A 19,383-nucleotide genomic window follows, 5' to 3' on the forward strand; every position below is an offset into this window, starting at 1 on the left:
ATATATTATGTTAACGACTTTATATATATTTATTTGAAGATGTGAAAGTAAAAAAATAAGGAAAAATAATTTTGGCGATGGAAACGATGAAGAAAAATGTAAACAGGTGTATGTTGGAACCACAAAAAATAAATTAAAAACCAGATTATCGGCACACAAATCTGACATTAAATTAAGGAATCAGAATAATACACAAAAACAGCACTTGCAAAACACTGTAAGAACAACAACCATCCAAACTTTGATTTACAAATACTTCAAACAGAAAACATTACATAGGAGACTTACATTGGAAATGCTACACATAAACAACCTACCAACAAAAAGAGAATTAATTTTGTTTCACTAGCTTACTGTTACAGACACCTTACAAAAAAGATATATTGTTTGCAATTACAAAATAAACTCAGTGCAATATTTACATCCGACGACGATAGTGAAGTCTATAATAGTTTTAAGAAATTGTGAATATTTATTTGTAAGATTTTGTCACTTCATACCTGTATAATTAATGTCATTAATTTCAAAATTTTCCTGAAATGCAATTTAAAACAATTGTGGAAATGTTGATGAAAAATAAAAAAGACCTCAACGGCTCAAAAAAATATATTGTTTTATTATATAAGAATCAAAAGGTCGAACAAAACAACACAGAACAAAGTAAATATATTACCATGTGCAAAGTTTGAATGAAATTTGAAATTTCGTTCAAACTTATATGAGATTTAGAATATTTACCCTTTTTGGGGGAGGCAGGAGAAGACCGATAAATCCCATCTTTCATAAATATGCGTCGCAAGTGTATTTACCGTAGGGCATAAACATGTATGTATGTAAAATTTGTTATTTTTTATAGAATAGTGTGCGTATTTTTCTTATAACGTTTTGACATTAATAAATATTTTTATTGAATATTTTCAATGTTACACTTGAAACAACAGACGCCGAATTACTTAAAATAAATTACAAGAGGTGGTGGTGATACATCTTGGAGAACATTAAAAGCAAGATTACATGGTTCAAGAAGGGTCATATGTTTTGTTTTTATTTGCTTCCAACAATTATACAAAAACATAGACGTAGTAAGTGAACAACGGAGGCAGCGTGATTGGGAACATTTGGTACAAGGAATGTTGCTTCAAGTTTAATGAATGTTGCCGCAACTAAATTAATTCCTCCTAAAAGTATACTTCACATTTTTAATCTATTTCATTTGTTTCTTTTTTTCAGAAAAACGTTTTAATGCCCAGAGCAATTGTACAACACCATCTCCATCCACAACATCGACGGCTGCTAGCAGTCCAACAGGTGGCAGCACCAACAGTATTAAAGGCTCGCCACCATTAAAAAAATTCCAATTGAATACCAGACGCACTGATAGCAAGACGACACCAAACAAAACTCCGTTAAAAGGTGAGTTAGAAAATAAAGAAGGGGTTTTAAGTACTTGGGATTGAGGAATCTGAAATGATATCATACTTTACATCTTTCATTTCACTGATTCGGGATTGAATGCATAATCCATATTTATTTCAAACATTTTATAAATATGTAATTAAATGTCTGACACATTCGAATCCCAGTCGTCAACACATCCTGTTTTAAAGTTTTCCTCTTTTTTTCATTAGAAGTTCATGGACGGTCTAAGACAGTTTTGTTTTTAATCTATGATAATCCATTACTCTGTGTGAAAACTCGGTACTGACCAATAAATAAAAATCAAATACTTTCTCAGTATTATACTTTTATTTCTTTCTTTATCTTTTCTCTGATTTATGACCATACATCCGGTTTCAGTTTCTTATTTCTTTTGATATCTTCAAGCGTTGCTGCATTTTGACTTTCTTATATCTACGATGACATAGGACTTATTGTTGATTCGTTTGTTTTTGCTTTTATTTTTAAGGTGCTTTTGTGTGCCGGCTTGCAAATCTGAGGTGTTTTGTTTTTTTGGTACACTGACCAACCATCGAGTCCCAACATCTATCACTTTTGTTATGTTATGTTTTGATTTGGCTTGGTTTGGATTGTCTAAATTGCGTGGCATTGTTTAATTTGATTTGCTATTTCTAAATCATTTTTTATTATCGTAAATTAACACATCAAATCAATTTATAGTTGCCGACATGCAGACGTCTAACATAGGTTTGACATTTAAATTGATTTGTGCCGTTAGTCGGTCGGTCTGTCGGTCAACGTTAGGTTGTGTGCTAAGTGGAAATGGGGTATTGTTTTTCAGTTTGTTTTCTCCGAATATAAGAATGTTAAATCGCCGTGGAAACATGAATAGGAAAGGAGGGGGTAATTGGGTGTTTATGTATTGATGTTAATTGAAATTGTCAATTGTCATGCATTGCAAAAACAAAACACGATGATTGATTTAAGAATTGTGAACGCTCGAATGATATATCGTTATATCGCGAAGTTTATTTTAAGTCGCAATTATATTAAAAAAGTTGCAGTTACTTTATATGAAACCAAAAGCTAATTCACATTTCTAACATATAATAATTAACATAATAACTATGGTAATAACAAGTTTACATAATTTTCGTTATTTATACCTAGTATACCAATTAGGGAAACGTTCGTTATATGCAGTAGTCAGTGTAAAATTCTAATATTTTATCCGAAATTGATTCAACTGAGTATTTGTATTTGGAACACTGTGTATGTTATTTATACAAATCATATGATATTTCTTCTCAGACGCTATATCATAGTTTGAAAGAGTCTAAATTTATTTATCCCTGCTACTATGTTAGAAAAAATCGCATATGTTATGTTGGGCTCATATTTTGACCCACACATTTTGTTGTTGAAGTAGGGCAGACGTATATAATAAATGAAAAAATTGCAACATTTGCACACTATATAGTAATGAGCCGATGCATGCCGTTTTCGGGCTTGGTATTACATGCGTATTACGTATAACTTTATTGCTAACCAAAGTTTCAAATATGGACAAGTTTTTTTGTCTTTTTCTGATGTCGATATGTGTGAAATATATCTAATTAGGTACAAGAACAAGATCTCCACATCATCTGCGGCATTTTTTATCGAAAACATTTGAACTATAAAAATAGTTATTAAATGAAAAACTACTAATGCAATTTTACAATGTTACACACACACACACAGACCTATCGAGCTAATTGTTGTAGACAGTTTTCTTTTATTTATTCGCATTAAAAGTAAAAGTTACAGAAACAGAAAAGTAAGTAAAACTTAAAATGGAAATGCTTCGTATAAAATAGTTTTAATTGGCTTCGGTTTGCTTTGCAACAATAAATAAAAATAGCTCTCTACACACAATTAATGGCTAATTGAATAACGCAACAAATGCAACACCGGCTTGAGTTTGGCCATTCATTCGATGGATCGCTTCCATCCCAGTCAGCCATGCATTCGAACCACCGCAACAACAACATATAATCAATCATTGACATTATATGATTTTCTTTGCAAATAAATGGGTGGGGACGAGAAGCTCTGTCCATAGATGGTTTAGGTGGCTTACCTGGCGTTAAAACAAATACCACTTTAATTTGAGCAACTTAATCGACAGCTATTCCATTTTAAATAGTAAATTAAGTGAATAATGAAATTTCAATGGTATTGACTTGCAGTTCATTGTGGAGCTGTGATGTTGTGGCAACACCATTCCATATGGAAAAATGTGTCAACAGTGAAGAGCTGACTGTTGGCATTCCTTTACATCATTAAATAAATATTTTTTTTTAGAATTATTCGCACGGGACAATTCATTCGTTAGACTATTTTAATACAAAGTGGGTTGTTGTTGGTGGAAATGTGTTGGCAACATATTTGTGTTGCTGTTGTTATCATGCCACAAAACATTCATGCGTTAAATTTCAAACTTACCTACAAAACGTCATTTAAAGCTAATTACTTAAACTGGTGTTTTCTGGCACCTATGCGCCTGTCCCGGAGAACAGCAAAGTCACATGCTTTGCAAATACAGTGGAAACTCTTTGAACGCAATTCGAATTTATGCGATTTTATTTACAACATATTTTCTTGGCATAGTCGTATTGAAATTAAAGCACCAATTAGTTATTCTTCAATGTACCAGTGTTTACTTTCAAAAACAATTTGATGTATGTCATCGTAGTTTGCATCGTCCAATACATGGAGTTTATTCGTTGAAAATCTCAAAATTGACTACGTCATTAGGAATGCGTTCAACCGTTTTATTTTAACACTTCACAAATAAAACATGAGCAAAGAGTGTGGTTGGTATGTGTATGAGTGTATGTGAACACGAACTCATGCAACACGGCTATGGACAAATTGTTCCTTTGTGGCATAGCATGAAATTGAATTTAAGAGCACTCATTTTATAGTGTTTGTGGCATTTACTCCATTCACGTGGTTGGAGTTGTATTGGTGCGGTTAAATGTCTGGTGTCACTCCAAGGATAAATTTATGTATTACATAAAGTGTCCAACGACACATACCGACATGCATATTTTATTTACATACCTAATTTACTATTGTTTCTTATACATTATTGTTTTTAAACTCTGTCATATTATTGTTTAATACATAAAGAAGTTAATAATCAGTTTCACTACTTAAATTTGAGGAACTACAACAATCGAGCCCTGATTGTTGCAGTTCCTCCAGAATTTCAATGAAATGTTGAGTTAATATTCAAACCAAATATGAGGTCAATTCTTTTTATATTGTGTTTATATTTATTTTATATAACTCCTTCCTTATAATTTTTGGATAACATGAAGAGCTATGTTATATGCACAATTAATTAATACAACAGCTTGAGAAACATATATTAAAGGGAAATACATATCACAATTTGAATAAGAACTAAAAATCATGATATTTTCAAAAAAATGTTTGACGACGAAAAATGTGCACAGAATGTATTTGTTGTATAGTGCAAACCACTACAATTAATTTCGAATTATAGTATGAAGCGACGTTATACTTTCTTCATAATCGCTTTAAATTTAAGGGAAAATATTCGCTGCCCAAAGTGTTAGCTCTGTAATGACTACCATATTCAATATAATTACGATAATTCAATCAAAGAATGTGTAGTGTATGACGAATATTAATTCCATATTAATTTTAGTTCTTCATATATAAGAATTAAATGCCTATGGGATATATAGCCTTGAAATACTTCCCAACGTTTTGTGGTTGGGTATAGATTTGTCCCCTAAGTCTAAGCTCAGATCTTAAGTTTTAAGCTTTGATTTTCCTTTAATCAAAAAACACGGTATTCCTTCAATCTTAACGAATGGAAAATGTTTACAAAATTCGCAAATATCTGCAGTTGTTTGTAACTTTTTTGTTGAAAGTAAAAGTTTGTTTTGTAGCTTACTATGTGCGTGCGTGTGGCTTATTTTCACTTTTGTTTTTTGTTGCGTCGCTTTGTTGTAAACAGCAAACATATTATTAACGTATTTTTTTATTTGGCGATTCACTGTATTTGGCCATAATAAATCCGTAAGCTATTAATTAATATCTCTATATTGTAAGTTGAACGTAATTTGAGGTACGTAGAACTGATTTTTTATTATATCCAGCGCTATAATTAAGTGATATTTTTTTGGAATGTTTCATATTATATATAAATAAATATTTTCCTAAAATTATTCGCCCAATGAGTGTGAAATCCCACCTCCAATGAATAATTTTGTTTCTTTTTTATTGAATCAATGCATAAATTATTTCTTAATAATAGGTTGTTTTGACCTTGATTTTGAAGTTGTGAACATTTTTTTAAAGGATCGAACTTTCATAAATAAATAAAATATATTTTTTATAAAAAACTAATTAACAATTAGCGAATCATATTCATTTGGCAAAATAATTAAACGAAGTTTGAATACGAATAACTACTGCTGATTTGTAAATTTCCTAGACCTATATATTGTACGTTTTTTTTTCTTTGGTTATTTTACCGATTGATAACATCCGGTTTACAAAAAACAAAGTTGTAATTACAAAAAAAAAAAAAAAACTACCACACCGAACCATGCAAAATAATTAGGGTTTTTTTGGTAACAACCATTGCCCCGCTATCAATGCTTTTGGTTCCTCGGTTAAATTGCGAGCAAATGCCGGCTTTTTAACTTTTTGTATAGCTGACTTTGATGTTGTTGTCATTATTATTGGCTACTTGGAAGTACGCCGTATTACACTTTACATTATGTGTGATAATGATATCTGTAAGACCACGCACGATGGACACTAATACGGCTACCAAGTTTCATCCCCAAAGTATTCACACGAATACTCACTCACACGTCGGAAGAAGTCGGAAGAGGCATTGCTGTCTGCCTATAAAATGTTAACCACCATATTTGTTTCTTGGTATTTTCATGATGGGGTTTTGGGCCTTGTTGTTGACTACTTGGTCTTGGAATTTGTTGTTGGTTATTTTATTGTCGTTGTGTCTATGTTCGCTTCTTTTTTCGCAGTTTATAAATTTTGCCATAAATACTGTGAACACTGAATAATATATTTAGAAAATAGGTAGAAAAGTATGAAAAAATAGCAACTTCATCATCATAGAGGCGAATAATAAAACTAGTGATGGTCTTTATTGGCAAACACTATGCTCGATTGCCACTGCTGCTGGCTGTAAAGCACTGTGGGTCATTTATATTATTTTTTTATTTTTTCAAAACAATTTTTTGCCGTTTTAGTAAACGAGTACCAGACTGTCGAATGTATTAATTTCAAATAATATTGTGGTATAAATAACACCTAGTGAACCTATCATTCGATTTCAGGCGAATCTAGTTGGTAGAAAAATCTCAGAATCGATGAAAGAATCCCGCTGTTCCTCATATAATATACGTTTTTACTTTTATAGAATAGAATTTCGCCAAACATAGAATTTCACCATTACTTTGAACATACATACATTTTCATCCCATAGTGCTAATGTGGATCTTGGCATTATTTTGCGCTTTTACTCTAAACACGGTTCCATGCGCTTGAGAAGTAGCGGTAAACTGAAACTCTATTGTTAGTCGCATTATTAGCTGTGGCGGCGGCGGCGATGGTGTTGTTGTTGTTTTTATTTGCCCATATTTGTTTGGGGTTGTGAAGAAGCTAAGCTGCTTTGCCCGCAAATAGTCCGTCATTAGTCGCGGCTTCAAATAGACGCTTGCAAAAACACGGCAGTTGGCTATATCGTACCAACGAACGAATGAAGAAGCAATGATCGGGCATTAACGAACGTCTGGAGTGAAATGAACTTGACGGACAGAGTGACTGACTGACTGAATGCTGACGACGTTTGTATGTGAGAAATACGTAGACATTTTGCAAGAGTATCGAACAAAGGTTGAATACATTATAATCGTACAACGTGAAATAAAAACAGTGGTAAAAGGAAACACAACAAGAGTTATGATGTAAAGTGACAACAGCAACAATACAAGTGTGTTGTTTTCTACGAAAAAAAGACAGTTTGAAAGTCATTGATAAGTAAATCAACACTTGTTTTCTTGGCCAAAAAGAGTACCGTCATTTCCTGCGAGCCATTGTTCTCTTACAAACGGAGAGTTTACATTTTTTGAGAGCTGAATCGACTCTTTCTCTTAACGAAATACAAAAATCCATAAACGAGACTGTTGAAAATAAAACAAAAAACACCCCTATACAGGACACAACCAATTGGCCGTAAAACAAGTGATTTCATCGAATTTTACTCTCTTCTCCCCACACGGAGTCACACACACACAAATACACTGGCACTCTCTCCCGAGCAACAGCCAAAACAGAGAACACAAAGGAATTTGGATTTTGGTCAGAACTGCGGTGCTGTGACAACATGGGTCTCAATGATTTCGTTTCATTATTCTATGGTTCAGCACAGAGCCTTCACACGTCATCCAGTTCCTCCGTGGCAGCAGCAACAACAGCTGTTGATGGTGTTCCGAATAGTGAATTTAGGAAAACAAAAACTCTGGAAATGTTGAAAAATCATAAAAATTCCAAATTGCCAAAACTGAATGAGTTTTCGAGTGACAAGAAATTTTCGCGAAACATGACGCTGACATCAATGAAAACACCACAACAAAAAGGAATCCGGTGTGGTGGAATTGGCATCGTGAACTGCGATGGTATGAGCAAGAGTAGCTGTGGTGACATTGGCACTGGCAGCGGTGGTGGAGTTGGTGGTATTGGTGTAACAAAGAATGTCAGTGATAAAAAGTACAAAACTTTGGGAAAATCTTCACATCATCCTTCATCGGCGAATGCTAATGCACCTGCCATTGCTGCTGCATCGACTGCACCGCCGCCAACATCAGTCTCTGGCAGTACATCGTCAACATCTCCGGCAGTCTTGGCTAAATCTTGTAGTGGCAGTGAAATGGACCTGTTTAAAGCTCCCGGTGGTTTACGCAAAAAATCATCATTTCTATGGAACTCATTTCGCATGCCACGCAAACAAAAAGGAGGTGAGTCACGTGTGCTGAAGATGATATAAATATAGCAATGGCAAAATCTCCCAAGAATGTATAACTGTGAGAAAAATCAATGAAACATAACAAAGTGGTGGTCATTAAAATTGTTTACATATAGTTAGGAGACTGGTATACATTATGTGACGACTGTGATAACAAATCTTAGTGGTATCTAAAAATATGTTTATATAAACGCCTTTAATGCAGAATGAAGTACTAAAAACAGACTGTAGTGACAAAAAAAAAAAAAAAAAAAAATATGATGATTAAAAATCACCTTGGCTGTACACGTTTTTGACAAGCTAAAGATTTTCATTGTTTGGTTTTTCGTTTAATGATGACCCATATTTACCAGCCTGTCTCTAATAATCACCATTCATTATTCGTTTTTTGTTTTAGGTTTTTCACGAACTACCACAATTTTTACTACTCTTTGTCGCTTTGTTCGTGCCTGAGAAATCTAGCTTTGTTTTCTCTATTATTTTTGTTTCATCGTTGTAGTTGAATATAGTTTTTGTTACCTGAATTCGTCTTCTTCTTCTTCTTGCCGTACCTGTAATTTCCAAAAGGAAGTTCTACTTTCTATTGGTTTGTTGTCGTACTATAATAATCCCTTATTTCCTATTGCTTTCCATCAAGAACGAATGTTCTTGGACGAAATATTATTTGAGACGTCTCTATATGTCTTGAAATTGCCAATAGAATCGTGTTCATAGAAATATTCCGTTGCTTCAAATCCATTGTGGGCTATCATTGAATTATCATGACTGGTTTATGGTATTAAGACACATTCTGGAATATAAACATTTATGTTAATACGTTTATATGTGTGTATAGTTTATGCAAATGATATCGAAGACTTATCGAACGAACGAACAAACTTTAAACACTGCCAGTCACTAAACACGAGTTTTTTGCCTAAGACAGAAGTTTTATGTCATTTGCCAAAGTTGTTCTGTAGGCAAGTCGTTGAGGTATTCACTGCTATTACGCCATAAAGTTAATAAAAATTATAATATTAGTTTTTAATATTATTCGATAGCATAGTAGAGTATTTATTTGAATATCATGGATATACAAATGTTTACTAAGATAACATTTTTTTCATTTATGATATCGGGAAAAATATTAAAATAGTTCTAGGATAGACCAATTATTTGCAATAATCACATTCTTAATTTATTAAAACAATTTTTTTTCAAATAAGCAGCACTAAATTACCTGCAAACATTTTCTAAGGATTTCGAAAATGTAAAATACGATTCGAGGATTGATCGAAACATTTTAGATGCAGGTGGTGTTTTAATTATGTGACCGCCAATGTATATCTTTAAAGTTTGGAGCCTATTGGGCGAATAGTTTTTGTGCAATCTCATGTGTCAGCATTTTTGCTTAATTATACTTAAACACCTTGCCTGACGCTTCCACCTTACGTTGACTTAAGAATAAAAAATAATCGCCCTAAAACGCAAAAACACAACGAATTAATTTTTCTTTGTTGTAACTTCGTCATAGATTGAAATTTTGCAAAATTTTGGTATTGGAATTTCGAATTGCCCCTAATATAGTAGTATTATTGAGAATTGTAGTACTGAGAATTTTTACATAGATATTTTTTGTTTGTCGTCATTTTCTTTTATTTTTGTTATTCTTTTGAAAATGTTGTATTCTAAAATGTACACAAAAGGCGAAATCTATTACAAGGTCTAACTTGTATAATTGCTTATGGCAGAATTTCCTTAGATTTAATTGTACTCTATTAATTCTTCCAATCTATGTGGTCCGATTAAGTACTGTGACACATTATTGCGTAAAATTAATATTCAGTTGTTCATTAGTTTATAATTATCTCCCCATTTTTATGTTTTCTAAAACACCACAGTTTCCATATGTTACCTTTTGTGGTCAATTGAAAGAAGTGCTTGCAACCCCAAAAGGATTACATGCAATATTTATGTGTGTATGCTTCATGCTGTATTATGTAGATATATTCATATAAATATATGTATATCTATATGTGTTTGTGCACTTGTTTATAGACAATGTCATTGATTTATATTGTCTGTCTGCTGGCTCAGATTTTTGTACAGTTTCATGTTTGAAAAACATCGTTCAATACAATGTGATGCCATTATCGAAGAATGACGCCCGCCCTTGGCATTGGGCATCTTTAAGCTATGGGCTATTTTCAACAAACGTTGTCTAATGCCGAGAAAGGATATCCTTAATGAATTTTGGCAAGAAAATTGACTTGCCATGAAAAGCTCATTCAGAGGAAAATGTATATCGTAAACATGATGGCGTTTAAATTCTTTTCAATTACGCACTTTTAATTTGTTTTCTATAATATTACATACAGACATAGGGGATATGTATATAAATGTCGTTTATTTGATAAACAGGTTTCCATTGTTGTTATTGTTGTTTAGATAAATAAGGACATTTAAAATTGTATTTTAGTTTTATTTTATTTGAATTGTTTGTGCGCATGTCCGAACAGTGGAGCCACATTGATACTCAAGTTACGATTTTTTGCCGGCAAACATTTCATATTGGGGTTTTCCCCCACCAGTAATATTTTTTCAGCAATGAAATTTCACTTTATATCAAATTATCCACAAACGCATTTTCTACCATTTGGCAATTGTATTCGCTTTTGATGTCGTCCTTTTGATGAGTCATACGTGTGTTTGGTTTAGCTCATAGAGGCATGTGTGGGGATTGTTTCCCCCCAAAACGCATACCCTCACTATGTTTACCACCCCCTCCTTTGGTATGCAGAGAATTTGTCTCTTTCAACATAATAATGTTGCATAATAAGGCAAAGTAATGCTCTCAGTGGTGCGTTTGGTGGTTAAGAAGGACTTGAAAAGGGATAATAAAAATGGAAAACATGGCAACACTCTGCTGACACACTGACACTCATCAAGAGCGGGTGTCCTTAACGACAATGACAGCTGAGAACATAACATTCGTTTTCAATGTACAACTAAACAGCAGTGATTTTCAAACTGTCGTATGGTAAATACAGGGTGTTAAACTACAAGGATGTCTTATACAGTAGATCTCTCATTCAGTAGATTATAAGAGAAGAATGATGGTGTCATTTAAATTTCTCATTTCTCTTCCGTTTGATGTAAATAATTCAATTGTACATGACACAAAATTTACATTATTTGGATTACTCTTGGATTCAAAATTCGATTTATATTATTCTCAGGCGAAAAAGACAGAATAATATGATGGAAGTGGTATTGTGTCATTTTTTTTTTCATTCTCACTACCAATGCTATGGTGCATTATTACTACTGCCTTTGCCTTAACTCATTAATAGAGTAAATTATTATTTTCACTTTGATTACAATGGTGGAAGAAGAAAACTTTCTTTGTAATAATGATGTTCACACATACACAACACAAACACCCGCACATACATATTCATATAGACCATTTCACCTGCATTGTATTTCCTACAACACTAGGCAGCGGAAAACAAACACCGACCACAAAGATCAATAACCGTAAAAAGTGGGTGGAAATATGTTGGTCGATTAAAAAAAGACGATGTTTATTATTTTGACGTTACTGGTTTGTTGTTGCTAATAGCTATGACGTTTGAGAAAATGTTGTTGTTGTGTTGTGTTTTGTTTAGTTTATTTTTTTTTTTCGATAACATCGATCACGTTTTCATCGTTGTAGCCGAGCTACATACTAGATATAGATGAACGTGTATTTGTTTATTTATGTCTGTATCTGTGGTATCGATCGCAAACACCATCTTATTATTGCGAATCACATCACAGGGTAAACAATTCAAGTGTTTTGTGAAAATAGGTGTTTATGGGTGATTAAACAAACGCTACTTGTTTACCAGCCGAACTCACGTTGACCCGCAATACTTCACCAAAACAAGTGAAGAGCGCCTGCTTTGGTTTGAACAATTCTATTTGCAGATTATGATTTGTGTATAGGCTAATTAAAGAATGGCTACTTGAATGTTGAGTAACTGCATGAAACATTGCATCGATTAGATGGTATAATGAATTTGTGAAAAAATAATCAGTTTATATAAATATATTATAACAAATGAAAAACCAAACAATACCTAAACACTATTTATGAACCAAAGTACTAATATTGTTTGAAACGAATTAGCTCCAAAGAAACTTGGGTTCTAAAACCAAAATTTCGATGAGGCATATTTCTACCAAAAATCTGACTTAAGCCCGCCAAAATTCGATAAATCATTTATACACATTTTACTATTTCACGCATTTGTTTTAGTCAAAATTGTTTCTGATGGCCCCTCTTTATGCCATGTACAGACGAGCGTTGTTCGCTCTCTCATTCGTTGTTCGACCATTAATTATGAAGTAATTACTTAGTTCCCCATACAAAATTGTCTGAGCGAACACCGACTTTTGTACGTTGTTCAATTCGAATCACTCTCTGAATAACCAAGAAATTTGTCCCATCTCTATTGAGATGATTTGAGAGTATTTATCGAAAATAAATTAATTTTGACAGCATGAAAACATTTATAAAATTTTCAAACTTTTTCAGTAAAATTGAAAATGATGAATGAAAAGTAAATAATTGTATAGTTTTTATATATGCAGCACGATGTAAATTTTGTTGTCTACCTGATGCAATATGCATTCCTTTCCCTTTGTTCTAATTAGCGTACAAAACGAGAGACAAGTGTGAGGAAACACAAACAAAAATTCTCCAATTGTTTAAATGTGACATTTGAGGTGAGAAAATATAAAAATGTATTGAAAACAACAATATTTTCCGGAAAAATGAAAACATGATTTAAAAGTAAAGAGATAGGGGTTCATACTATAGTCAGGAGAAAGAGAATTATTTTTTCTGTTTAGATCCCTATGTAATTCACTAAAATATGTTACATTTTTGGTGTAAAACAAGAAACAAAAAGTTTGAAATAAAAAACTCTGATGACATGAATTTTGAATAGTGTTGTATGAACGGGCTAATTCATGTACGTAATTCTGAGAGCAAACTACGTTGTTCGGATGCCCGTCAGAACATGGCATTAAATGTAATATTTGTATCGTGACCTAATTTGATATTTTTTATACAATTAATAAAACATTTACCAGCTTCACTTTAAGTATTGTAACAAGCAAATAATACTCTGTGTATAATTGGTATAGACTGCAAAATCAATGCTACTAACCTTCTTGTTCACATAAAATGAACTTTTAATGACTGTGGCGGCGCTAAGTTAATTGGTTTCTCCAAGCTGAAAAAAATAATGGCACCACTGACTGGGGTAGGTTGGAGATAAATATTATTATTTTCATTACACTATGTAACAAAATAGAGCGTATGGTCTGGGTTTGTATGTTATGTTTGCGATTAAAATGCCTTGGTGTGTATAATAAGTACCCAAAATGATAAATTCGCCACAGGTCAAGTGCTTTAGTTGAACGGGATGAATTTGCTAATGTGATTCTATAATTGGTATAAATAATTATAGGATCATAATGTATAAATAAACTGCAGCCGTTATTAGATCATTTTTCTATTCCGTAAGAAGAGGTGGAAGAAAATAATTTTTTTAACTGTAGAGCCGATAAAAAATCAGCTTTGCAGTTGTAATATCTGGATTAAAAATAACACCACAGACATTCGTAACGAAGCCAATATTTCATTCGACCCAAAATATGGTCGCACAGTTTAATTTCTATTATTTCATAATTACAATTCAAACAAATATGAACTTGTACTTCTAAAAAATGAAATTGTTCATACCACAAATGACCAAGTGGTTCCTTTCGTTTGTGTATTAACGTCAATACGCCGATATTTCCATCCGTTTCAATTGTTCATTTTATATTTTTCAATTGCCCGGCAAGCGTTTTATTCACAAATAAAAGCCTACCAAATCTGGAAGATATTCAGAGATTTTTGATTCAAAGTTCTGATGTGTAACCCAACAAATCTTGAGAGGCCTTTGACGAAATTGGCATCGACGATGTGGCGGTCGTCAATTGTCTAGAAGTTTTCTGGGTATGTGACCGTTCAAAGAATATCTGTTTTCTGAAGAATCTAGCCGTATGACGTCATTATGACATTACACTGTGGTGAATAAATTAACGTTTTCCATTCACAACAATAACAAAGGCACTATATTAAAAATACATATTATTCATAAACGTACTAAGTACATACAAACATATACGCACATTTAGATATGTGTACATACTGACCGACCAAGTATAAATTTATTGAGACTCTTGAGAATACTTCTGTTCACAAGCTGACTGTGTATATATTGCTTGTATAATAAATACAGTTTGTCCATAAAATATTTATATCCATAGCGAAGTAGAAAAAATACTGTAAAAAATAATAATTTGGTTTACAAAACACATAGGCCGACGCATCTTAGTTTGACATTGTTAAATGTAAAACATTAAGGCATGGGTCGAGACTTTGACATTCTTATATACATTATTTTTGTATAAAGATAACACCTCGGAGGATACCAATTTTGGCTATTTCAATTGCAAAAACAATTGTGCATTTAATGGCACAGCTTCTTAGAGTTTTTTGACTTATTTATTTCGTCGGTTCATCATTGAGGACGGACGAACTTCATGAGATTTTTTTTCTTATTTTACTATTTTGTTGTCTTTTTGTCATGGAGAATTCATTCATTTAGCGTCACCATCCATTTAAATGTGAAAAATTTCAACATCGCTGTTAGAAAACAACCGTTATTCGGGTACATTTCTCGAATTTAAATTATTTCTCGAATTATATATTAGATTTGCAGTAAAAATCTCTGATGTTATTTGTGTTAATAAGGATACTCTTAGTGGTTAGGAAACCTCGATGCAAATAATTGTCTGTATATGTCGCCCTTTTAGGTCTCTACAAACGACCGTATTTCAAAAATTCATTATTAAAAAATTCAAACCGCCAAACTCAATCATATTTTACAAAACAAAATCACCAACAAAAATGCCAACATTTCCAGGACAAACTGTATATCGTTTATTTGTGAAAACAGTGAAGTGTCTGTAGCTACAATTTACATACAAACAACAAAAATTTGCGTAACTTTTGACTTGTGAGAATTCACCACTCTCGAGTTGACTAAACGAAACAACATCCATCATAAGCAACTCACAACAAACAACACAATTTGCGACTGTTGTAAATCAAAATATATTTAGTGATGTTATTTAATGGAAGAGAACCGGTTCTATAAACCTAACATTCAATTCCCGTACCGCAAGAATTTAATAATTTTTATTATTCTCTCTGATATCATAAAGGAAAAATTATTATCGTGGTCAAAAATTTTACATTCTTGCAGATTCTGGAACAGGCCACAAATTTAAATCTCTCGAGTTGAGAAAAAGGACGCAATAACTTTCCCAACCAAAATGTTTTCAATGTAAAAAAATTCTATGGAATATAATTTTAAATTTTTTTTCGCCATATGCGACAATTTTTCCAAAGTGTATGCTTGTCAGGTGAATTCGAATTATATTAATTGCTCAAATCAAACCCGTTTATTCGGTTCATAAATATCGCCTTTGTATAAACCTATAAATAGTTCATGGGGTGTGTTTTGTTTGTTTTGAATTTGTTCGCCGTCACAACCACTTGACATTAGATATTGTGAACGGATATAGATGGGATTAGTTGCTGTGGGATGCGGTGGAACGAATAAGTTTTTGTTTGGATCGGAATCGAAGTAATGTTAAACAATGCAAAGCAGCCGATGAGTAAAACGCGTAGTGCGTTTGAATTTCTATGATGCTTTCGGACATTGTTGTTATAGTTTTGTGTACAAATCCCATGGATGATATGTAATGTGGCGAATGTACGTTTGTACTTTTTGTTCAATGTATTGTCGGTTTGTTTATCTGTTTTTGGCACACGATCACAAAATATAAACGCAAAACCAACGAAGACAGATCACAGCGCTAGCCCCCAACACACCATAGCATAACAACGATGTTTGTTATGAGCGATCTGTTTGATCGGTGAGCGATTTTCATTGGTCACATAGCGACTTTCTGTCGCTAACAGCTGCCCAGTTAGTCTCGACCATGTCCACTCGCCACTTGTTGTACGTATCCCCACGGTGTGGTGAGAAAGAAGCCACCAGCCAAATCGCACAGCATATCCACCGAGCTAATCAGTGGCACGCAAGATATTGTCGCTCGCGGATACCGTAATAAAAATATACGCGCACAAATTTGCCCACAGCGTTGACGATGACAAATCATCGATTTATTTTGGGTCTCTCGATGTCGGTTTTGTGATCATTATTTTATTTATTTGAATTATAACCAGAAGTGACGCATCTTTCATCATTCCGCAAATATTCTTTCAATGATTGATGGCTAGAAAGATGGACTGACAGTTCAGTGGCTAGATGGACTCTTAAGGGCTGTCAGTATTATATAAATGTCGGAATTGAAATGTTTTCAATATTTTCATAATCTATTACACTTGTCTTTGTCTAAAGTTTGTCAACAAATCAAAATTAGTGCCTAAATAAATAAATAAAAATAAAAAAACACATAACCCTGAAAGAAGAAAAAACCCAAAAAATTGCTAGTCAAACAACCACACCACATTTTTGTTGAAAGCTTGAAAAGGAAAGAAAAATAAAAAATAAATAATTGGAAAATAAAACGTTTTAACAAAATTGAATTCGAGTGTAAATAATATGTGTAAATTATTGAATACCGAACTGGTCGATTGGAAATCATGCAACGTAAACATCGTCGTCAGCGAAGACGAAAACGCACCTGTCAAAATGTGCACTTCTATAGTCAAGGTTCCATGTCACAAACATCGCAGCGATTTCTGAGATTCTGCTCGAAGATCCCCTCGACAACGGTTGTCAAGGCGCACAGTCAGCCATCTTCGCCCAATGACTACTATGACATTGACTGTCGCATTAGCTATGGCGAATCGGAGCAGGTCGAAGTGTTTCTTAGTCCAGGCTCCTACAGTAGCCGCAGTCTGTCATGGAAACGCAATTTTCGACATTTTTCAAATAAATCCATTAGGTGTCCACCAAATTCTTACAGAGAATTGCGCGGAGAACTACCAATGTATGACGACAACGAAAACGACCAGAGCAGTTATGACGATCACGATGCTATGAATGAATACTTGTACGATTATATGAATGAGGACGATGTTTTTGTCGTGGTGGGTACAGATGACGAATACTATGATGACGTCTTCTTCCCATCCAGTGAAAGGGAATTTTGTGTGAAATCTCCTCTTTTGCTGTCAACACCTGTGCATGCAAATAATAACGAGACAGTCGTAGCAAAAACCTCTCGAAATTTAGAATCACAAACATCGGAAATTGAATGGGATATCGAACAGGACAACGGTCCACATCAATCATCCAAAAGTCAAAGACAAAGTGAAGACTGGTTAGACAATTTCTGGGATTTTGTAGAGGAGGATGGTAAGTTGTTGTTGTTCTTTGCTGAGTAAAATGAAATTTTTCCAAGGTTTTCTGCGTTGTCGAAATTTGGCGATCGACAACATTTTAAATGATTTATGTGTTTTTAGGCTATTGTTTTGATTGGACTTTAAATTTCATTTATTTGTTTCGTCTTCGTGGCAAAACGAGACGCAGTCAAAAAATGTCTTCGATTCGTCGAATACCACAGCAGGAATGATTCTCACGCCTACACAGAATTCGACAAATTCTCGGCCTTGACTTATGTGAAAATGAGTTGCTTCTTTTTTTCGCATTTTGCCTAGGCAAAAAAATTAGGTGTATGTTTTTTATTTAAATTCTCTTGTTTGCGTCTTGTGTATGTTTCGGAAAACGAATATATTTATCATAGAATTCTCTAGTATTAGATTCAATGCTAATTTAATAATCTGATAAGAAAGTAAAAATGCAATAAATGCTAATGTATTAGTTTCACGTGGAAATTTATTTGTTTTAAAGAAAATGTTTCCTTATTTAACATTGTTACTTATTTGCAAATCTTGTTTTTTCGGAAAGTGTTGCGTCCCAATCAGGGTATAATGTTTGCGACTTTTTGCATTGTACCATAACGATTGTTGTTACAGACTATAAGTGTAATGGTGTAAATGTATCAAAGATATGGTGATATGATATGGTGTAAATGTATCAAAGATTGACAATATAGGTTCACTCTTTGTTGTACTTCACCCTGCAAGTAATAACCGCCGATTCTCAGTTCTTTATTTGACTTTCAGCAGAGATGTCGGGATGTATCCTATGACAGTATGTTTGTAGTATAAATTTCTACTTACCTCTTTATGTTATTTTTATGGATTATTCGCCATTACATTTATTACCACAAATGATTTTTATTTGTCCGTTAAGGACACTCCGGGAAATAAATCCGGAGCGCGAGAAAGCTTTGCAGCCTTTCAGAACGGGGTAATTGTTTTTTTTTAATTTCATTTATTTTGTACTTAAACAATTTTTTATAAGTTCGATTTGTATATAGCTACTCCTTGAGGATTTTTAAAGTACCCCAAATATATATTGTTGTCATTCAAATGTACGTACATATCTTCAAAAATATTATACATACATATTCATTTTTGTATAATGCTGACATCATTTTTTGTCCGAACTAATATTTTTTTCTGTTTTCTTCGTCAACATCGCTGGTATATGTTCTGAACATATTTACATACATATATACCATGAAATCCTCTAAAAATATTATTTTTAATTTTTGCAAAATATTATATTTGGCATAAAAAGAGAGCAATTGTTTAAATGGTTCCAATGGGATTCGTCTATTATATAATTCATATAAAAAACGTATGTTGGATGACCCCTTAAAGGGTTAATGTCATATTGAAATTTGGTAACACATATTGGGAAACTTTAATGTAAAGATTT

General features: G+C 33.1%; 1 protein-coding gene across 1 annotated transcript in view; it reads left to right on the forward strand.

The window, feature by feature from the left end:
- Positions 1 to 19,383, forward strand: part of LOC133329418 (restin homolog) — a 38,074-nt gene that overhangs the window by 7,904 nt on the left and 10,787 nt on the right. Inside the window, exon 3 of the mRNA XM_061537891.1 lies at positions 1,231 to 1,413. Within this exon, the coding sequence (XP_061393875.1) occupies positions 1,231 to 1,413 (183 nt within the window). The remainder of the gene's footprint in view (positions 1 to 1,230; positions 1,414 to 19,383) is intronic.

The sequence above is a fragment of the Musca vetustissima genome, unplaced genomic scaffold (assembly GCF_032173495.1).
Source record: "Musca vetustissima isolate MV318-11 ecotype Yass unplaced genomic scaffold, APGP_CSIRO_Mvet_v1 utg2237, whole genome shotgun sequence".
Classification (NCBI taxonomy): domain Eukaryota; kingdom Metazoa; phylum Arthropoda; class Insecta; order Diptera; family Muscidae; genus Musca; species Musca vetustissima.